This window comes from Rana temporaria, chromosome 3, assembly GCF_905171775.1.
Source record: "Rana temporaria chromosome 3, aRanTem1.1, whole genome shotgun sequence".
NCBI classification, from domain to species: Eukaryota; Metazoa; Chordata; class Amphibia; order Anura; family Ranidae; genus Rana; species Rana temporaria.
In genome coordinates, this window is record NC_053491.1 from 327742954 (window position 1) to 327766681 (window position 23728).

The 23728-nt window shown below is 44.6% G+C and overlaps 1 protein-coding gene across 2 annotated transcripts in view; it reads left to right on the forward strand.

The window, feature by feature from the left end:
• The window catches only part of CANX (calnexin), an 89952-nt gene that overhangs the window by 27255 nt on the left and 38969 nt on the right, over positions 1 to 23728 (forward strand). For both annotated transcript variants that reach the window (XM_040344979.1, XM_040344980.1), the window contains exons 2-3: positions 13792 to 14046; positions 18324 to 18397. In XM_040344979.1, the coding sequence (XP_040200913.1) occupies positions 13795 to 14046; positions 18324 to 18397 (326 nt within the window). In that variant the 5' untranslated portion in view covers positions 13792 to 13794. The remainder of the gene's footprint in view (positions 1 to 13791; positions 14047 to 18323; positions 18398 to 23728) is intronic.

Here is a 23728-nt window from a genome sequence, read left to right on the forward strand (position 1 = left end):
TTCTTTATTTGCATAAGGGCCCTTTCACACTGATCAGTTTTTTGCTTAAAAAAAAAAGTGGGTAAAAATGCATGCTTGCGCACAAAAATATAGTAAAATTGCATCTTCTGCTTTTTTAACTGATCAGTGCGAACGGGTCCTAACATGCACCAAAAATGTAGCAAGCAGGACTTTTAAAAATGCAATTGACTGACTATTGGGAAGTTCCATAGTATATAAAGGAATGCAGTATGCGTTGTTTTTTTTTTTTCTCATCGTCCATGGACGGACTCATCCTCTTCAATTCTTGGCAAGTGGGTTATGTTCCCTGTTTACAGGAGAGAACTAGGCAGAAACACAATAGATATTCATATACATGTCATTTTAACAGAGTTGAACAGCCCCGCACAGGGGGCGGTCCCTCCGGACATAACCCTCCTCCCTGCAGTATGCAGCCTCAGTTTCGTTTTGCCTATTAAAGAAGGACGTATGGCTCCCTTTGGGCCCAGCGCCCTGAGGAAAAGATTTTATTTTTTGGTCTTTTTTGACTTCTATCAACTGTCTGAGAGACAGGCTGGATATTATAGATCCTTGTAGTCTACTCAGTCCGGCCAGCGAGCGTGAGCACAGAGGCTGGGTCTACCACGACATCACCCATGACTCCTGGGGTGGCCGGTGAGCTTTGCTCTGAGGTCCACATATGACTGGGCTGTGGTGTTGTCTCACTCACAGTGGACCGGGCCGATGGCTACCTCAATTGCGGTTGTATGCCTGTCTGGAATGCGTCAGGTGTCCTCCCGTGGACAGGTAAGTACAGTCCTTCCCTCTTGGGTGGGGTGGTACGGCTGAGCATTCCTGGGGTTTTGGGTATCCTCCCTTCCCTGCTCCCTTTTCCCTCTGCTGTATTACATACTGCTGTCGGGGTGAGGGGGTGGGGGCACCTTGCTGAGGGGACTGTGCGTCTGGCCTATGTTTTGTTTTAATGCTGGTGGTCCTTTTTCTAGAGGAGTTTTGGAGCTGTGTAGCCTCTTTAGGCTTTCTCTTTTTAAATTGCTGCGTTCTGCCGGGCGGCGCTATCGCCTTTTTTCGGGTGATTTTCAGTTTCCATTTAAAATCCCATTGGTGGCCATTTTGTTATAGCTTTGCTATGATGCAGCATACTATTGCGGTCAGCGATTTTCCTGTGGCCACGTCAGGCTCCATATGCTGCGCTTGGCGGCCATCTTGCCTGAGCTTTCGGCCTCTAGTGGTGATTCCTACGGTGCGCGGCGCCGTTCTCCTCACGATACAATGCTTCACGGCTTACCTCACGGCCTTCTCCTCTCCCACACGGCTGTGTGCTGAAGATGGGCAGCGGTGCTGAGCAGTTTCCTCCGGTGGTGGTGAGTCCCCTGGGTAGCCCCCCCAGTCAGCACAGCAGGGGGGTGGGTTTTTGTTTAGGTCTGAACTGGGCCCTGAGAGTTTACCTTAATGGAGTCAGTATCTGGTCCTTCTCCCCCAAACATAAGTTTGCAGCTGGTGCTTCTGCACCTGCGGTTACTATAGACACTTTGTCGGCAGTCCTGGAAACCTTTGTTGCCAGGGTGGAAGCGGCGTGCGAATGTAAGGGGGGTAAAAAGCGCCCCCTCTCTCCGCTATCCCCTGGGGAATGCTCAGATTCAGACCAGGACCTGGCTGCGGCTCAGGTACCTGGTCCTGTTTTATCTGAAAATGTGGACCAGGGCCTTCCTTGTGAAGAAGACACTTTAACTGGGTCGGGGCACGAGGGCTCGGTCTTTTTGTCCAAATCGGACAGCTCTGAGGTTTTTCCTTATGTGCCCTTCTTTGATAAATTCATTCATGCGGAATGGGAAAAGCCGCAGAAGTCTTTTGTAGTCCCTCACCGCCTGGCGGCTCGGTACCCCTTTGAGGAGAACCTTTCAAAAAAGTAGACTTCTCCTCCGGTGGTGGACCCTCCAGTTGCCTGGTTAAATAAGGTGACCACTCTCCCTATAGAGGGAACCCCTGCTTTTAAGGATCAGACTGATAGGAGACCTGAAGCACTGACCCGCTCTGTTTACCATGCTGCGGCCTATTGTGGCCACTACCCTGGTGTCTCAGACACTTACTGAATGGGCAAAGGTTTTGCGCCAGACTGCGGAGGAGCACCAACTCCCATCCGAAGTTATGAGACTGGCAGACCAGCTGGTCCAGGGCCTTGTCTATGTCTGTGATGCTTCACTAGATGCAGCATCCTTGATATCTAGGGCTTCTGTTTCCCAGGTGGTTTAATGCCGCCTGCTTTGGCTGAAATTCTGGTCTGCGGATTTACCCTTCAAAGGTGGAAGGCTTTTTGGGTCTTCACTGGACGACATTATCAAGGATGTCACGGGAGGGAAAAAGCACGCTCCTCCCTCAGTCCTCCAAGGGGAAGGAACCCCGCCGTAAGCCGGGTCCTTCCTTTCCCACACAGAAGCGGTATTTTCGTCAGTCGGGGTCCGTGGGTAAACCCTCCCAGGTCGACAAAGGCTCAGCTGGGGGACAAACGTCCCTGGGTGTGTAAGTCAAACAAGCCAGCCCCCAAGCCCGCCACTGCATGAAGGCCTGCCCCCGCCCGACTCATGGGTGGGGGGACGGTTTTGCAGGTTTATGACTCGGTGGACCTCACTGCTCTCCGATCAGTGGGTCTGTGAGGTGGTCTCTTTAGTTTCTTTCCTATCCCCCGAACAGATTCTTTCCCTCGGGTCTCCCTCTCCTACCGGCTCGTCGGGCTGCCCTGTTAGGGGGAGTAAAGGACTTGCTAAGTTGCGGGGTAATTTTTACCCGTTCCGCAGGACGAGAGGTTTCAGGGATTTTATTCCAATCTGTTTGTGGTCCCAAAAAAGGACGGTGTCCGTCCAATCCTGGACCTCAAGGCTCTGAATGCCTTTGTGAAAGTAAGGAAGTTCCGCATGGAATCCATTCGCTCGGTGGTAGCTGCGCTTCACCCGGGGGACTTTCTGGCGTCCTTGGGTGGGTGTTGAACGTTTATTAGTCGGTCCCGGTTCCAACTCGGCGTTTGGAATATCTGGGGTTGATTCTGGACTCCTCGGAAGCAAGGGTCTTTCTACCCCTGGAAAAATTGCAGACACCTCAGTCACCTCAGCAATGAGAGTGTTGGCATCCCCCAAATGGTCATCTCTCCGATTTTTTGCATGCGAGTTCTGGGCCTCATGGTGGCCTCATTCGAGGTACCGTATGCCCAGTTCCACACTCGAATACTACAGAGGGAGATCCTGTCCAAATGGAACAGATCTCCATTGTCGCTGGTTCGCCAGATTCAGATCAGCCACCTGGTCAGGGTTGGTGGCTGAGATCCCCGGCTCTTCGGTCAGGGAAGTCTCTTCTCTACTTTCAGTGGATGGTGATTACGACGAACACCAGCCTCACAGGCTGGGGGGGTCTTTGGGGGGTCCAGTCGGCCCAGGGTAGTTGGACTCTAGAAGAATCCTGTCTACCGATCAATGCCAAAAGGGGAGGGAGGGCTGTTTTACTGTAACTGCTTAAAAAATGTAAGCTGAAGTTTTGCTTTAATTGGTTAGTGTATCTAAATCTTCTAGTGCATCAAATGCTCTCCTCCCTTCAGTCGGATGATGCTTAGCAGGAGTGCCTTTCCCTGTTTGGGACCATTGTTCCTTTGTCAGAAGCTGGTGATCTGCTGCCCCCCCCCCCTCGCACTGTCAGTGTGAGGGGGGGGGGAGCTAATTACCGAACCTTTGTTTACATCACGTGATTGTCTTTTATTGGCTGACAGCTGATCACCTGGTAAGGGGAGGGAATCTGAGTCTTTATTGGGTGCGCAGGCAGCTCTTGCATGGGGGTACGTCTATTGGCGGCCTACCGGCAATTAAGGCCCACGCTGTAGCCATCATTTAGCTATAGAGCAGGAGGTGGTTAAAGCTTGAAGTGGTGTTTTGTCAAAATAGCCAACGCATCGAAATATCCAATCGCGTTACTCTACAGTAGCCTTTTTCAACCAGGGTGCCTTGGGGTTTCTTCAGGGGTACCTTGGCAAAATGCCTAAAAGTTGGCCAAAAATTGTATACAAGTCGGCGTGTGGATGAAGGCTGCCTTTTTAGTTAAACTAAATCACAGGTTTTCATTGTGCACCATTACAACCTTCTAGCTGCTTGCGTCCTAACGACCAATGGCATCATCAGTCATGTCATGGGTGGCCTGCCTTTGATTATAAAACGGCTGTCAGACGGGTCGCGCGTCATTCGGCCGGGAGCCTCCTATGGAGGCGGTATCGTTCGTAGCGGTGGGTCGGACTCGTAGAAGGGTTGCGGCACTGGAATTTTTTTTTTTTTTTTTCTTATTTCTCACTTTTTTGAGTGAAATGGTACCCTGTTAACAATTCACATGGGGGGCCAGCATCTGGGGGTCCCCCTTTGTTAAAGAGGCTTCCAGATTCTGATAAGCCCCCCACCTGCAGACCCCCACAACCACCGGGCAAGGGTTGTGGGGATGAGGCCCTTGTCCCCATCAACATGGGGACATCCTATCCATGTTGAGAGCATGTGGCCTGTTACGGTTGCGTGCTCGGATAAGGGTCTAGTTTGGATTTTAAGGGGAACCTCAAGACCGGTTCCCCTTAATATTCATACCAGACCCAAAGGGCCTGGTAATGGACTGTAAGGAGGGGGGGGGGGGGGTGTAACCCATGTCGTTTTTTTAATGACTTATCTGTTTTGCCGGGACCCAGCAATTCATTATAGCTGCGGGTAGTTTTAAACTACTCCTTTTTCTTTTTTAGAAATGTCATTTTGTGCAGGGACTGTTATAAACGCTGGAAACATACAGTGCTTTACAGGTATATTATAGACAGCCCCCTCCGGTATTATATTTAAAGGAATATTTCACTTTTTATTGTTTCACTTTAAGCATTATTAAAATCCCTGCTCCCGAAAACACAGCAGTTTTTTTTAAAACTTTTTTTTGCATTGATACATGTCCCCTGGGGCAGGACCCAGGCCCCCAAACACTTATATATTTTTTTTTTTTTTTATGACAGTAACTCGCATATTTGGCCTTTTAAAATGGGCACTTTTGATTTTTCATGTTCGTGTCCCATAGACTTTAACGGTGTTTGCATGTTCGAACAAATTTTTTGCATGTTCAGGTCATCTTTAGATCATTAAATATTTAAGGATGATAGACCTTTGGGAAGGTCTAAATATAAGCTAGAGGTGAATTTGGTTCTTTAGACTCTCAGATGTGAACACTCACCCATTTTAGACCGTTTAGGTTTGAATGTCTACGTTTTATGGCCTTATCGCTGATGCCTGTAGTGCAAATAATAAATCTGGTGGCATTTTCCTTCAAAATCATCTAACACTAGATTTCCATATATGCAGGTGCAGGAATGTGTGTAAAATCGCAAGCGTTCCCGCACCTGGAGGTTACCCGTGCTGCTATTTAACAGACACATGGGGGTGCCATTCATTCTTCATGATACTCTCGCACATCTGAAAACGCAGTGCATTTTCAGGTGCTGGAAATTTCATGATTGAAATGGTGCAGGGACCTTTTTTTTGCTGCGTTTTCTGCACTTACCCGTTCATTTGAACACAAGCTGCACCGATCACATGGGTATAAAACTAGACCAAGGGAATGAATGGTACTGCATGTGTGCATATTTTTGGACTAGTTATTTAAAAACAGAAGTATTCCAAGCAACAGATTGTAAAATTTGGCCAGTATAACTGACTGATGCTAACATCATCCCTGTAAATTACAATTCGCATTCAGAACAGACTAACAGATAAAGGAGATCAGTATGTTTTACTGACCTACTTTGATTTAAATATGCCAGATGCTGGTACTCTGTTACTTTTTTTTTACCATTTTATTTGTGCGTTTTTAGATAAAAACAACATCTAGTATATTTTTGTTAGAGTATGTCCACTCACCCCTGCAAACATTAAAAGCCAGCAGCTGCACATACTAAAATGTTTCCAAGATGCTAAATTGCAGGTAACCTGTAGTGCCTGAAAGTACTTGTGTTGGTCTTAATTGTTGCCTGTGTCTTTGCAGGATTCAAGACATAGGGCCTTTCTTTTCTACCCAAATTCAAGTTAAACTTTGCCCCTTCAAATTGGCAGAATTTTAGTGGACAGCAACTCCTTGGCTTCCTCCTTCTTCTTTTTTTTTTTGTCCATCAATTGTCGCCACTGTGCCGTGCCATGCCATCAAACGCAGCCACTGTGCCCTGTACTTTTCTGGAAGTCAGCCATCCTCCTAGTCCTTCCACATCCCTTGATGTCTTCTCCCGCCCACGATGACGCTTCAGCCAATCAGGTTACCGATAACCAGAACCGGTGAACCTGATTGGCTGAGACGCCTGTTAGTCTTATCCAAGGAATGCACCTCCCGTACGTTCCCTGGATAAGCATCCGGAAAGGCTGAGGGCTGTACTTGGAAAGCCTATCAGAGCCGTTGGCTCTGATAGGCACTTCCACACAGCCAACCAGCTGCCGTTATTCAGGTGGGCGGCGCTCAAGGTCCAGCCATCTGAATAGACCAGCGGCCGGCAAGAATAACATAGATTCATGCAATGCATCAATCTGTTATTTGCGGTGCGAGAGCCAGAGGGGGGCGGCGCTCCAGTGCCCTCCATAGACGAACCGCCACTGGCCTAGAGGCAGGTTTTCTTTAAAACAGCCAGTCTTTTAGACCCTGGATGTCTCCCCTGTGCTTCATTGAATGTAATGCAATGCAGATTGCATTGTAAAAGATCCGTTCCCAGGTATGCTGGCTGGGAACACGAAGAGGTGGATCAGGAAATGTCAAACATGTCACTTTCCGTATCCGTAACAAGGAGGGGAGGAGAGCGGTTGCAAGTCCTCTGCCTCCCTACCTCTACCTGAGCAGCACCCACTGTGTTTGGTCCCAGACCCTGAAATAGGAAAGTGGATTGCCATTACCAGAAGTGTGTGGAAGCAATTGGGCGACGGCGCAGCAGCCCAAATGCTTCCATCTGACAGGCAGGAGTCTGCTTGTCAGATTTACGATGTGTAAAAGCAGGCAATAGAAGATGTTTACTCTTTAGCACTGTTGCCTTGGTAACATTCAGTGCTGGTGAGCATCTCCGTTCCTCAAGGGTGAAGAAAATCATTAATACTTACAGTACCTGCCCCACCAAACTTCTCTCTTGAGGGCCTTAGCTTGCCAAGATTTTTCAGCATATTGTACTTGTTTGTGTGCCAGATGCCCAGTCCCTTACTTCATCTAGTCCGTCCCTTACTTCATCTAGTCCTTCCCTCTGCCAGATCCTATTTTATCCTGTAGTAACTTGGCAGGCGGTGCCAAGAAAAAGGCATCTGAGAGATTCTCCCAACAACGTAGATCTTCAAGAAAGGGAAGATCTATGATACGAGTGGAAGGACAGATACATATTCTTTAAAGTGGAGTTCCGGCCACAATTTCACTTTTTAAATATACATACCCCTGTAATACACAAGCTTAATGTATTCTAGTAAAGTTGGTCTGTAAACTAAGGTCCGTTTTGTTAGGTTGTTACAGCATTTAGACACTTTATAAAATAGAAATTGACTGGGGCCATCTTAAGTGTGGGCATCATGAAGCCAGATTGTATGAATTCCTGGATTTCAGCCTTGCAGATCTCGCACATGCTCAGTGCTGCACAAGCAATGTAATAGTTTTCAGATCAGGTTTCAGCACCTGTACTGTCCAAGTCACATGATTCTTCGAGACTGGGGAGTGCACAGACTCCTGGAAAGTTACACCCACTACATTCCCAGGTGTGCGGTAAAGCTTAAGCACCTAGGTGCAGGAAGAGGGAAGATTAACTATTCTGCCTAGCAACAACACTTTGAAGGCATCTAAAAAAAAAAAAATTCTTAACCACTTGCTTACTGGGCACTTAAACCCACTTCGTTCCCGGACCAATTTTCAGCTTTCAGCACTCTCACACTTTGAATGTTAATTACTCAGTCATACAACATTGTATCCAAATGATTTTTTTTGTCCTTTTTTTCATACAAACAGCTTTCTTTTGGTGGTATTTGATCACCTCTGGACTTTTTATTTTTTGCGCTATAAATGAAAAAAGACGGAAAATGTTGAAAAAAAAAATGAATTTTTCTTAGTTTATGCGATAAAATTTTGCAAAATATTAATTTTTCTTCATAAATTTTGGCCACAATTTATACTGCTACATATCTTTGGTAAAAATAACCCAAATTAGTCGATATTATTTGCTCTTTGTGAAAGTTAGAGAGTCTACAAGCTATGGTGCAAATCATAAAAAAATTATCACACCTGTTGTACCGGTGCCTATCTAATTTCTTGGGGCCCTGAACACGCCAGGAAAGTACAAATACCCCCCAAATGACCCCTTTTTAGAAAGTAGACATTCCAAGGTATTTAAGATGCATGATGAGGTTTTTGATGTTGTAATTTTTTTCCCACAATTCTTTGCAAAATTTTTTTTTTTTTTTTTTTTTCCCCCTCACAAAATTGTCATTGTAATAGGTTATTTCTCTCACATGGCATGTGTATACCACAAATGACACCCCAAAATACATTCTGCTACTCCTGAGTATGGCGATACCACATATGTGGGACTTTTTCACAGCCTGGCCACATACAGAGCCCCAATATGCAGGGAGCACCATCAGGTGTTCTAGGAGCATAAATTACACATCTAACTTGTTGACTACCTATTACACTTTTGAAGGCCCTGGACAATGGAAATGCCCACAAAATTACCGCATTTTGGAAATCTAACACCCCAATGTATAATCTATGAGGCATAATGAGTCTTTTGAACGATTCATTTTTTTCCAAACTTTTTTGGAAAATGTGGAAAAAAAATGAAAATGCAATTTTTTTACGCAAAGTTGTCCATTTATAAGATATTGCCAACACATAGCCTGTACATAGCAAAAATGACACCCCAAAATACATTCTGCTACTCCTCCTGAGTATGGCGATACCACATATGTGGGACTTTTTCACAGCCTGGCCACATACAGAGGCCCAATATGCAGGGAGCACCATCAGGTGTTCTAGGGACACATAGCATACACATGCAAAGAATTACACCCCAAAATACATTATGCTAAGCAAAGGGTAAACAAAAAATGTACCTGTGGTTTTAGTAGCGCAGTTGTCCACAGAACGATAGCACTGGTCCAGGCAGCAGGCAGGGACTTGGTCAGCAAAAGCAAACGCGATTGTCCAGGCAACAGGCAGGGATATTGTCCATAGTCGGTACAGGCATGATGGCATAGGTCCTACAGGCAGCAGGCAGAAGTAGGGCCTCGTTCAGGACAGAATGGGGACAGGGGTAGAGGCTTCTCCCACACAAATCTCTTTGAAGCCTCCGGGCAACCAGACCCTAATCTAGAATGAGAAAACAAAAACAATAGTTTTCTTCATCCAGAAAAACAATTCTGGAGCCCCTCACATGTGAGACCCCTGTACTATGAATCCCACTAGTCCACTGGCAGGGTAAAAGATCAGTCCAAGAGGCAGGCAAAAAAGAATGGTCAAACGGTCCAGGGTCAGTTCCAGATCAGGCAGAGGTATAAACAGAATCGGTAGGCATAAGTAAATGGAAACTTTTTGTTATACCACTGGTATGATCATCTTGTGGAAAGGTAGGGTTCGATCATTGAAATCGACACCCCCCATGAACTTATTGTATTCGTGGATACATTTAGGTTTCTGGATTTGCCCATTCCTCCTTCTGATGGTAACGCATGTATTGTTGTGGATGGTAGAAAGCACGTACACATCCCTTTTGTCCCTCCATTTCACAGCCAGAACTTCCTCATTGCGTAAACTCGCCGTCTCCCCTTTTTTTAATTTTTTGGTGACAAGGCTTTGGGGAAAGCCCTTCCGGTTCGACCGTACGGTGCCGCATGCTGGTGTCGTTTTTTTTCTATACAGGTTTCGGAACAGGGGCAAACTTGTGTAGAAATTGTCCACATACAAGTGGTATCCTTTCTCCATTAGTGGGTTTAGGAGTTGCCAAACAATTTTCCCGCTGGTTCCTATGTAGTCTGGGCAATTAGGGGGGTGTAGCTGGCTGTCCTTTCCTTCATATACGTTGAAGGCATACGTATATCCGGTGGCTCGGTCGCACAATTTATAGAGCTTCACTCCATAGCGGGCCCTTTTGGAGGGAATAAATTGTTTTATGCCCAGCCTGCCAGAAAATTTTATAAGGGACTCATCCACGCATATGTTTTGGTCCGGGGTAAACAACTGGGGGAAAATTTGGGAAAAATAATCAAGAAGTGGCCGAATTTTATAAAGTTTATCAAATTTTGGGTCATCTCGGGGAGGGCACTGGGTATTGTCACTGTAGTGTAGGAATCGCATGATCATTTGATATCTGGACCTGGGCATTTTTGGGGAAAAGATGGGCATGTGGTAGATGGGGCGTTTTGACCAATATGATCGTACTTCGTTTTTATGGTTTAGTCCCATACAGAATACAAGGCCCCAAAAAAATTTAAACTCTTCCACTGTTACGGGTCTCCATTGGAAGGGACGGGAATAATAGGACGTGGGGTGACTGGAAATAAATTGTTGTGCATAAAGGTTGCACTGGGAGACAATTGAGGCAAGCATGTCCTCCGTAAAAATTTTATTGAAAAAATCTATTGGGGCAAAATTTTATGTGTCCACCTGGACTCCTGGCTGGGCAGTGAAAGGGGGAATGTTGGCTTCTCCTGAATTAGGAGGAAGCCACAAGGGGTTCTGAAGGGAATAGGGAAGGCTGGCATGGGACCTACTGGTACGTGACCTTGCTTGACGAGGTGTTGCGGTTCTGGTGGATGGCACCGCGGTGCTGGTGGATGGCACTGCCTCCTTTAGCAATACGCCTTCGTCTGGCGGGCGGACCCTCCTCTTCCTCTTCCTCTTCCTCCTCATAGTCAACATCAGATTCCTCTACCGGCTCATAGTCAACATCAGATTCGGCGACTGACCTTGCGGAGGAATCCGAATCGCAGAGCTCCCCGTTGCTCTCGTCGGCCGCAATAATTTTGTACGCCTCCTCAAGTGAAAGATCTTTTAGCCATCGTTGGCAATGACAAAAGGTGGCACTGGTGGCACTGACGGCAAATGGGACTGGCAGGTGGCACTGATGGCAGATTGCACTGATGGCAGATGGCACGGGCAGGTGGCACTGATGGCAGGGGCAGGTGGCACTGATGAGAATGCACTGGCTGATGGCACTGGAAGGTGGCACTGGCAGGGACTGTGGGCCATGTTTGTGTCACTCACTAGTTTTTTTTTTTTCACTGTAACGATCTCTCTCTCTCCTCACACGCTGTCTGTGTGTGAGGAGAGAAAGCCGGCGATGAGAGATGATCTCATTTGTTTACATTTGAGATCATCTCTCATTGGACGGCTAGATCGAGTGCTGAATGGCCGCTGTGATCGGCCATTCAGCACGATCTGTGATTGGCTGTGTCCGAGGGACACGGCCAACATAGTTTTCTCTAGAAGCGCGCTCGCGGGGACGCGCTTTCAGCAGAGAAACGGCAGGCCGTTTAAACACGGCCACTTGGCACTTCAGGTCCGCGCTGCAGACGTATTTTTACTATAGTGCGGATCTGAAGTGGTTAAAGGACTAATGACATTTTTTTTTTAAACTACTGATGTAATGTTATATTTATGGGTGGAACTCCACTTTAAATGGACTTTTTCTCTATCATTCATAGGAGGGCACAGCTTCATTAATTCACTGATGGAGTATTTCTCCGTCTATGAACTCTCAGGTCCCTTTTGGGACTTGCAGACAAGATTATCTAACGGTTTTCGGTTAGATCCCTTATTTGATCTTATCTACAAACCGTAGGTGCATTCGCCAAGCCATTCTCCCTTCTCCCTGCCCTCACGGTTCTCTGTTCACTATACCTTAAGGTGTGTTCATCAAAAAGTGGGATACCCCTTTTGTGGTCACCCCCCCCCCCCCCCTTATTTCCTGCCTAACCAAGGCTACCATTATTCTCTCTGAAGCCCCATGCTCTTGGGACTCCTCAGACAAGAAGTTGGAGAGCATGACATGTTCGCTGTGTTTGGTTTCTGGGACCTTGATCTGGCCGGTCTTGGCTTCGGCTGTGGTCTCCCAGGCCCTGACCAAGTGGATCAAACTCCAATGCCAGAGTTTGACTACTGAGTAGGTCTCTAAGACACCTGATTTCTATAAAAACCTGTCGTAGCCCATGCTCTCACATGGAATGTTGTTCATCCCTTGTGTTGGCAATAAAGTTCATCCAAAAAAAGGTGCAGTGTAAAAAACAAACAAATTAAAGCTACCTGTGCTCGCGTGCGAATGCAAACACTTGCGTAGGTCCCACACGCTTATGTAAACGGTGATTGAACCACACATGTGAGTGTCGGCAAGGGCAAAAATTCTAGCACCAGATTTCCCATGCAACTCTAAACTTGTACGGCCTTTAAAGCATTGTTTATGGAGGTTTCTAGGTATTGTAGTTTGGCGCAATTTCATGGGCATACAGAGCATGACATAGTATCAATTTACTTGGTGCAACATCCTTCTTTTTTCTTTTTTCTTTTTTTCTTTTTTTTTTTTTTGTGCACTAAAACTCATTAAAGGTGGGAGTTTTTTTCTGGAAAATTAGCATTTGATAAACCGCTGCGCAAATAACGTGACATAAATTGCAGCAACAATTTTTTTTTATTCTCCAGGGTCTCTGCTTCTAAAGAATATTGGAGCTATATGGGAAGCGGGTAATAAGATACACACCATTACACGTATCAGATGTTTGGTTCTATATCCTATAATTGAACAATAAAGATAAGAGGCCCTTTCTTACAACCTTTCGGTGCCTCTAGAATGAATACAAGAAAAACTTATGGGTGGTTTATTTAGTTTTTCCAGTTCCCTTATTGTAGGGAAGGTGGATACCACTTCACCCATTTGCTTCCTCTCCTCCTTCCCACCCCCTCATTCCACCCCTGCCTTGCTATATTACTACAAACTTTCATTCTCTTCTACCTGTTCTCTTCTTTTCTAATCATTGCTATTCCCTTTTTTCCTTTGCTCACACAAATACATCTTAAAGCGGGAGTTTACCCATAAGACATTTTTTTCAAAAAATCCCCTTAGATGGATGCTCGTTTTGTCTAGGGGAATCGGCTAGTTGTTTTGAAATATGAGCTGTACTTACCGTTTTCGAGATGCATCTTCTCCGTCGCTTCCGGGTATGGGTCTTCGGGAGCGGGCGTTCCTTCTTGATTGACAGTCTTCCGAGAGGCTTCCGACGGTCGCATCCATCGCGTCACTAGTAGCCGAAAGAAGCCGAACGTCGGTGCGGCTCTATACTGCGCCTGCACACCGACATTCGGCTTCTTTCGGAAAATCGTGACGCGATGTATGCGACCGTCGGAAGCCTGTCAATCAAAATAGGAACGCCCAGTCCCGCAGCCCATACCCGGAAGCGGCGGAGAAGATGCATCTCGTAAACGGTAAGTACTGCTCATATTTTAAAACAACTAGCCGATTCCCCTAGACAAAACGAGCATCCATCTAAGGGGAAAAAGTTTTATGTACGGGTAAACCCCCGCTTTAACAGTTCAACCGCCTAGTAAGACATTTTTAGCGGAGTTCTGTGTGTGATATTTGTTGTATAATTAGGTTTAGCAAAAAACAAAATTTTGCAAAATGAAAATAAAGTATTAAAATCCAGGGTGTAACTCATAGCATTGAGCTTGTGGTGCCCATTGGATTGCTTAGTTTCAGTTTTAATGTCCTGACTTAATACATATTTATATGATTATTTTTCCTAGATCATGGATCAGAAGTGGTTACTTTGTGCAGCCTTTCTAATTGTTGGATTAGTAACAATAAAGGCACATGGCGGAGACCATCACCACCACGTCCATCACGACGACGACCATCACGACCACGACCACCACCATGACCACCATCATGACCATGATCACGACCATGATGATGGTTTAGACATAGATGACGATTTGGATGATATCATTGAAGGCGAAGAGTCAAAGCCGGAGATCAGCACTCCACCTCCTGCTCCAAAGGTGGGTCCCTTCTTTGGCTTTTTTACCCCCTCTGTTTTCACCCGGGGCACATGCTGGCAGCTGATGGAGGCTGCACTAATGATCAATGTGCTAATTATCAGTGAAGACTCCTCCCCCCCTCCCGACAGGGAGAGCTGCTGATCAGGCACAAGCTGAGAGAAGTTCCTAGTTCACGTGAACAACTGTGATTGGTCACAGCTGATCACGTGGCAAGAAGCCTCTGCACACCGGCTTGTTATCCTAATCACATCATATGACTTCGGGTCAGGATAACAGAGCCACTTTGCTGACGTCATATTGCTATATGGCAGGCGGCAAGTGTTTAAAAATGGTTGCTGTTTTTCTAGCTGCAGGGACCCTACGTTAGATTTCTCCCAGCTAGTATACCAAAAGAACTGCGTGAGAATGTGGCTGCCCAAAGCAGTTTAGGAAAAGGCATCTCTGGTAACAATTGGCCAGAATGGAAAGAGGGATGTATATACTGTGGTAAAGAACTCTTGCAAAAAATAAAATACAATGTTTTGTTTAATTCTCTGCTTGGTTCCATTCTAATCAGTGGCCCTATTGTCCCCTAAAACACCTATTTGTGTTATTTTTATGGGGTGCGGTACAGCCAGCACATAGCTCTTGTCCCCTCTGAGGTGAGTGATTTTTAAAGCGGCGTTCCACCCAAAAGAGGAAGCTCCGCTCATCTTGCCTTTTTGATGCATTGTCTCCTGTGGCGATTTTAAATAAAAGTAAAATTTATACAGAAGTCGTTTTGCAAGTCACGCTGCATGGGATGGCTTCAGAGTCGGGCGACTTTGAAGCCACCCCTGTGTGAACAGGGTCTAAATTAAAAGCTCATGCAGATATGCAAGGATGACTTAAGTAATTACATAGCTGTAACGTAGATATGAATGCTCCACATAAAAGCCATATTTGCTTCACGGCTTAGGGGAAATATTGGATCAAGATGTGATCCCTTTTCCAGGGTCCTAGAAATTTTAAAATGGTGAATCTGGAAAAGCATATGAATCCACCTAGAACTAAAAGTAGTGGGTAGAATTGTCATGTAAGCTGGAGATTTCCACATCCTGCACCAACACTTTTCCAGCTGCTAAATTGAATCTGGTACTTGCCAGTTTTTTGTTCTGCATGTCTCTGTACTAGAATGTTATTTGGTTTTCCCCTTATTACTGTGTACTTTTTGACTGTACAAGCTGGTTGCTTTCCAGGGCTTCTACTTGTGTACTGACTTTATAATCTGCAGACAGCTGGCACGATCTCTTGGCAAGCTGAGTGCTCTGTGTAATGCATAGCACTTCTCCCTATGGCAGGGGTGTCCAAACTTTTTTCAACGAGGGCCAGATTTGATGAATTACATGCGTGAGGCCAACCATTTTGCCTGACTTTCTTTGAACCATTAAAATTAAATGCAAATTAAATATAATAAAAAACCTAGCAGTGTGTACCGGGCTATAGGCTGTACTGCAAGATTGTCAGAGTTGAGAAAGGTCCGTTACTGGTCCTCAATGCATGTCCATAAGATCTCGTTAACCTGAAAAAATGTGTCTAAAAGTTGTCACTTTTGGATTGAGTGTGTAGACACGGTACAAAAAAAAACTTAATTGAGATTTGGTTTTAATTAAACACTCCTGGCATTGTGGGCAGTTCCATGCTTGTCAGTATTCATATCTGAACCTGAAAATTTCAAGGCAATAAGTTCACAAGTTCCAAGCGGCTCCATCCACACACAGCACCGCTGCTGTACCACCAGGACACTTGCAAAGACTAGTGGACTATGAAAGGTTTGATAAAACTAGGTGAGAAATTCCCGAGCGCCTCTCACTGCAAGGATGAACTTGGGCGTGTTCGCAAGTCGATGTGCCGTGCTCGCTAGGATGCTGACAGCGTGCAGCGCTGCCACCAATCGCAGGCACTGAGTGCTCTGCAGCTGTGGACCAGGAAATTACTTGGTGCCTGTTATTGGCGCTTCACGCTGTCGGCTTCCCATCATGCTTTGGAACACGCCCCAGCTCATCCTTACAGTGAGAAGCGCTCTGGGATTTGTCGGGGGGGGGGGGGAGATAAGAGAATATATATAAAAAAAAACGGCTCATCCTTGCCCTGTAAGGGAGCCACAAAAGTGATAAAAGAAAATTGTAAGTGGGGTCCGTATAAAATCAGACCGCGGGCCAGATTTTGGACATGCCTGCCCTATGGGATGTGTTCCCTAATGAGGAGTTTGTACAAATGTGACGCTCTTGCTTAATATTGGGGACATATTCACTATAAGCTCATTGTAAGCAGCAGCCTCCTGGTGATCCAGCCAGTAAGTGTCGTCCCCCCCCCCACCTTGCATTAACAGAACAAGCTGTCCAAAAAAGTAGCAATTGAAGCGTTTAGACAAACTATTTAACACTGACAGGGGCATTTATAATGCTCAGTTTTTATTCACTTGTGCAAGACCTTTATCCAAAAAGGAAAATATTTGCTGTAACTGATCGCTGGAGTTCAGCTTCAATTTGTTTATTCAAGTCTATCTAAATGGAACACTATCCTCTCCCCAGACTGACATTGCTGCTGTCCAAAGGGGTCTGCTTTACTACTACATCCAAAATACACTCGCTAGGTTTATATCTCTGTGGTGTAGCCTGCATTCACTTGAATGGGTGCACTGTACCTGCACAAAATGCAGGAAATGGGTCCCAGCGCTTTTTTTGAAACCACAGGCACACAGAAATCATGTGGTGCTTTTGCACCATGCAATTTCCTGAAAACACGCTCCATGTTTAGATGTGTGGGGGTGCCATTTAGAATGAATGGCAGCCCCACGTGTCCGTAAAACAGTGCATTGTGGTTTGGGTGCGATTCCCACTCCTGCATCAACCCACACAAGTATGAACCTTGTCTTGGTTCATCCTTGTGTGGGTTGATGCAGGAGTGGGAATACTGTATTGTACTGGTGGATCATAGGTGAAATAAAGGCTTCTTCCTTTCCTTTAAAAAAAAAAAAAAAAAAAATGCAGCCACCATATCTAAAGATTGGTAAGCTTCCAAGCACAATTCAGTTCCCAAACAGTTATATGGGACCAGATCCCAGTCCTTCTAAAAGTAAGTAAGGCAAGAACAGCTAAAGGCTTAATATCAGTAATATATAATAAGCTGAGTGCCAGTGCGATAAGTAGAGCGGGCCCGTCCAAGAGCAAAGAGATGTGGGATAGGATCCTTCAACAAGGTGCCTTGGTTTCAATCGCTCCGGCGCAAAGACGGTCTCAACTGTATTTACTACACAGGGTATATTATACCCCTCATAAAATGTTTAAATTGGGGTGGAGAGCAAATAATGCCCAAGATGTAAAGATAAAGGGGATCTCATACACATGGTCTGGAAGTGCCCCAAGCTCTATGGTTTCTGGGTGGAAATAATAGAAAGGATAAATGAGGCATTTGGAACCTCCCTTGAACCAGTGGCTAGGACTTGCCTCTTGGGGTGCATGGAGGACACAAGAATACCTCAAGGCAACCTGGAAGCAATATTGAGAAGCCTCTTTCAGGCACGGAAGATGATCGCTCAAAAATGGCAGGCACAGAGCCCTCCGTCTGCAGAAAATTGGTTAGCGACTATGAAATTAACAATTTCAAGTGAAAGAGTGTATTTCACTAGACAGGGGAACTACGGGAAATTCGCTAGAATATGGGGGCGCGGCAGAGGGTTGCTGGGGACCCCTTAGGGGAGAACCCGACGATGGCTCTCCCGGGGTAACATGCCCCTCCGCCAGCGGCGGCTGCCGCCACCCGTTGCGGTGGGGGCGGGATTCCCGGGAGCTCTTCTAGGATACAATACAACCTGCCCCTTGACATTAAAACAAACAGATTAGCAAAAAGCTAAACTGCCTTCTCTCCTCGGTTAGTCGATCAACCAACAGGGTAGTACGCCTCTCTCTAGGTAGGGGTTGGGATGGGGGGGGGGGGGAGGGAGAGGGAAGAATACTGGCTAGGAGAGCTAGTAGACAGCAGGTATATCTGGTTAGGCAAACTAGGAATACATTGAGTACAGTATGGAAGGGTATGTTGTTTCTTTGCTTGCTTGCATGTATGTACTAACCAGATCATCTGTTTAAGTGATTGCTTGTTGCTGTAAGTTATTCAAAAATCAAATATATATATAAAAAAAAAAGATTGGTAAGCTGCAGTATTACTTTTTTTTTTTTTTTGGTTTACTGCTCTCTTAATTTTTAGCTCTGTTATATTGCATGATTTCATGGTATTCATGTGTTTTTCACTACTTGCAGGTTACATACAAAGCTCCAGTCCCAACTGGTGATGTCCTTTTTGCAGAGTCGTTTGACAAAGGCACATTGGAAGGGTAAGAATGTGTAGGCTGACTTTTTAATGTTTGGCATGAGATGTTAGTCTGCCATTGTATATCCTGTTAATGCACGTTTATTCTCCCTGACTAAAAATGTCAGTTTGAAGATACAGATAAAATTGGAAGTAGAAGTGTCTTGCATATAATCCCTTCTGTAAGGTTACTGTATGTAAATTACAATTAAAGAAGTGTCATCTCGATTCATGAGGAGCACAGGATTCATAGCCAACTGGGTTATGGACACGCCTTGGTTTTTTGATAGTGTCCATGGAGGATACATGAATTGATAGGTTTGAAGGGCTGTACCTGGACCCTTCTGGGCTGCCGATTTGTGGAGCTAGCTTGTTATGTGACCTTTGGTCACTGGGCTCTGCATTGTGGGGCTTTCCAGACCTGAGTGTACTTATTACTGCGTAGTGTTTTCCAGGTCCAGAGCTGTGGCAGAGCTCCTGGTAGGATCCTGTGTATTAGTCACTCACTTTGTGAGTAGGCAATGTGGGCAGGAAAGGTGTCTCTTTAGTAATACACTTAACAGTGGCATGTCCCAGGCTCCTGATTCTAACTCCATGTAGAAAAGAAGGGAGGGTGCACTGACCTTGTGCATTTCCAAAAATCATTTTAATAAAGGTAAACAGTAATGTTTATACGCCCATATTGTTCTCAGGAGGGCAGCATGACCATTTGACATTCCATATAAAAGGGCTGATTGCATCACACACCTGTAGACCTAGCACCCAAGCGCAGGAGATTTGTTTTGTGACTTCACTCCATATGCTAGTTTCAGCGAACATCTGGATGAGACTGGACGATCCCAATCTTAATCCACTGTGTTTTACCTCAAAGGCTTTCAGAGTCTGCCTCCCATCTTGCATCGCAGATTTCAGCATCGCTAACATTTTGTTTCCGACATCGCCCCTACCATAACTAGTGGTTTCTTGTTGTCTGTTGGGTCCCAATGATATTCCCTCTTTTTAGTTTGGTTGCTCAGACTTCTCCCCTTTACTTCCACACTGGACCCTCAAGAAAAAACTAAGAAAAACAGAAATGGAAGGCGCGCACACCTAGTGCATTACCAGAGATAATTTAATAATAATAAAAAAAATTGGTATAAAAGTGGGTACTTGCAAAATAAAAACTGACAACGGACCATAAACAGTGCATGGACAGAACATGGGGTACAGCTAACGTGTTTCGGGGGCGCACCCACTTCCTCCAGAGCTAGGCTAGTCTTGCACACCAAGCGCTTTTATAGAAAATGGTGGAATTAAAAACTGTGTGTCAAAAAAGCCACGCCCTAAAAGGGGCGAAAAAAAAGGTAAAGTTTAGTTTGCACTAATGTGAAAACATAATCCATAACAAAAACGTTATATGGAGAGAAAAAAAAATCCATCATAAATGCACAAATGAGAATTCATTTAAATCCATGATATATTGCACATTAATTTATATTTAGTCAGATGAATACAGGTGTAGGGACACATAAAACAAAAAAGGAATGCAGGATTGATAAATGGGTCAATCCATGTCTCACCTCTACATGCCTGAAGTAGCTGCAGGGGGATGGGGGGCTTTGAGCATTTAGAAGGTGTCCAAAAACCACACACTAGGGAACCAGCTCAGTACCAGGGGGAATCCACTTCCTGGAAACTCTGGAAGATGCCTGATAAGTGACATCACTTCCGGAGCGGGAGCAGTACAACAGTGTCCCCATGGACATGAATGGGCAAAGATGGATGGAAAAAATACTTTTTTTTTTTTTTTTTCTAAAATTGAATAGGAGTCGGAACATCCAACCCCACATTCAGGCCCCTAGGCCATAAGGCTACTAAGAGATGTATCCAAAAAGTTTCTCTTATACAAAGTCTCCGAAAGCACCTGCCAGTATCCGCATCCGCATCCTCACCAATAACTTCCAAGCCAAGTAGCCTAAGACCAGATGGATTATGATCGCATTGATGCAAAAAATGTAATGGTAGTGAATGGTTATCAACACTTTTGAGTATATTCCTTTTATGCTCCTCAAACCATGTGCGTAAAGTCTGGATGGTGTGGCCCACGTAAAGAAGGCCACAGGGGCATGTCGGACAATACACTATAAATTGTGAACCACAATTGATGAATTGCCGAATGGCATGGGTTTGGCCATCACTACCTGTAACCTGCTTCTTCCTATGCCACATGTATTGGCATGCTCCACAGTTGGGGACACCACACTTGAAGCTACCCTTTTGGTTAAATAAACTGCTTCAACATTGACCACAATTTTGGGTTTACGGACTCTGCTTTGAGCAATATATCCCCTTAAATGCTTGGGTCTACGGAAAATTACATTCGGGCGTTCTGGAATAACATTGGTTTAATGGGGATCTTGATGGAGAATACCCCAATATTTTTCTATGATCCGCTTGATAGGAAAGGCCTTGTTTGTGTACCAAGTGTTAAGTCGCATCAGAATGGCTACAAGTGCCAGTATTTTCATTGACTGAGCTATTCCCATCATATCTGGTACTCCCCCACTTCATGCTGGGAATTCACCTTTCCAGCGAACTCTGGGTTATTTGGATCTATATTTGGTGTGTGCATCTTCAATCGTGGCCGGATCATAGCCTTTTTCCAAAAATGTTACTCAATCACTGCTCTGTTCACCATAATATGGGTAAGGATGTTGATACTGGCAGGCGCTTGCTTGTAGAAAAACTTTTTGGATACATCGCTTGGGAGCCTTATCGCCTATGGTCCTGAATGCGGTGTTGTGTTGGATGTTCAGACTCTTATGTGACCCGCCGGTCTCCTTCCCCCTTCAGTTTTTTTTTTAGGTGTGTGTGTGTGTGTGTGTGTATATGTATATATGTGTGTATATATGTGTGTGTGTGTGTGTGTGTATGTATGTGTGTGTATGTATATGTATGTATATGTATGTGTGTGTGTGTATATATGTGTGTGTGTGTGTGTATATATGTATATATATATATATATATATATATATATATATATATATATATATATATATATATATATATATATATATATATATATATATATATATATATATATTATTAATATAATATATAATATATTTTTTTTATTTTTTTTGCCGTCATTTGGGTGTCCTTCCAGGCGCTCATTATACCAACATGTTCGTTTTTTTTTTTTTTTTTTTCTTTTTCATCCAAGTATTTGTGTACATTTTTATTTATATTTTTCTTTGTTTTTTATATTTATTTACTATAACATTTTTTTACTTGAATCCACCATTGTTCTTAAAGGGTCACTAAAGGATTTTTTTTTTTTTTTTAGCTAAATAGCTTCCTTTACCTTACTGCAGTCCTGGTTTCATGTCCTCATTGTTCGTTTTTGCTTTGATGTTGCTGTAATTCCTCTCTGTTCTGGACACTTCCTGGTTGTCTGTTTCCTGATCACCACAGTACTGGGAGCTTTCTCACTGTGGTGACTAATCAAGGAGGTGTGTCTAAAACCCCTCAGCACCAATCCAGTTACGTTTTGCAAATCCTTCACTGCCCTCTATTGGCTCTTTGTCGCTGTACATCAGAGAACCAGGAAACGGCAAAAACGAAACTAAACTGCAGGTACATTTATATGATTGGTTTTTATCCATTTTTAATCATTTTTAAAAGGAATTAGTTAACTTATGTCTCTATACCCTGTAAAGTCATTTCAGCAAAAAAAAATTCCTTTAGTGACCCTTTTAATGATTAGCTGCTATTGATTATCAATTACTTTAGCAACAAACTTTTATAGATTTTTTCTATTTCGTTTTTGTAGGGTTGTTTTTCACGTACTCCATGGCTCAGCGCTTTTCATTAATTGTTACACATTGGGATATATATATAATATATTTAGATTAGATTACCAATTTTTATTTTCAATATTCACTATTCCCTAGTGGTCCAGTTCTGTCGAGTTGTTGTAATAAAAAAAAAAAAAAAAAAAAATTCTCTTTGCCCATTCATGTCCATGGGGACACTGTTGTACTGCTCCCGCCCCGGAAGTGATGTCACTTGTTATCAGGCATCTTCCTGAGTTTCCAGGAAGTGGATTCCCCCTGGTACTGAGCTGGTTCCCTAGTGTGTGGTTTTTGGACACCACCTAAATGCTCAAAACCCCCCATCCCCCCTCCCACAGCGACTTCAGGCATGTAGAGGTGAGACATGGATTGACCCATTTATCAATCCTGCATTCCTTTTTTGTTTTAAAGCGGTAGTTCACCCCCCCCCCCCCCCCCGACACATTTTACCATCGAGACAGGCATTGTAGCGCGAGCTACAGTATGCCTGTCCCGATTTTTTTTAACCCCGGACTCACCTTGTTCTCGTAGATCGTATTTTTCGGCTCCCGCGGGGAATGGGCGTGCCTATGGAGAGGGAGGATGATTGACGGCCGGCCCTGGCACGTCACTCTCCCCGAAGACAGCCGGAGTAGGTCTCGGCTCTTCACGGCGCCTGCGCACAGGCTATGCGCACGCGTCGTGAAGACCAAGCCTATTTCGGCTATTTCCGGAGAAGCGTGACGCGCCAGAGCCGGCCGTCAATCATCCTCCGTCTCCATAGGCACGCCCATTCCCCGGTATCTTCAATCTACGAGAACAAGGTGAGTACGGGGGTAAAAAATTCGGGACAGGCATACTGTAGCTCGCGCTACAATGCCTGATTTTATGGTAAAATAAAAAAAAAATGTTTTTTTTTCGTCGATAGGGTGAACCCCCGCTTTAAGTGTTCCTACACCTGTATTCATCTGACTAAATATAAATTAATGTGCAATATATCATGAATTTAAATGAATTATCATTATTTGTGAATTTATGATGGATTATTTATATATTTTTTTTCATCTAAGTTTTTGATGTGGATTATGTTTTCACATTAGTGCAACTAAAGTGTGCCTTTTTTCCGCCCCTTTGAGGGCGTGGCTTTTTTTTGACAGGCAGTTTTCAATTCACCATTTTCTATAAAAGCGCTTGCCCATGGTGTACGAGACTAGCCTAGCCAGACTTCCCTCTAAAGGAAGGGGGTGTGCCCCGAAACGCGTTGGCTGTGCCCTGTGTTCTGTGTCCATGCACTGTTTATGGCCTTTTGTCAGTTGCATTTTGTGAGTACCCACTTTTATCCAATTTTTTTTTTTTTTTTATCTCTGGTAATGCACTAGGTGTGCGAGCCTTCCATTTCTGTTTTTCTTGTAGTTCCTTTCGGATTACCCCATCTGAGGAAGGCAGCAACCACCTAGCTTTGGGCTATCGTATATATATCTTTTACACCACCATTTTATCTGATATCGGTTATGCCATACCTTGGAAGACCTATTGGCACTGGA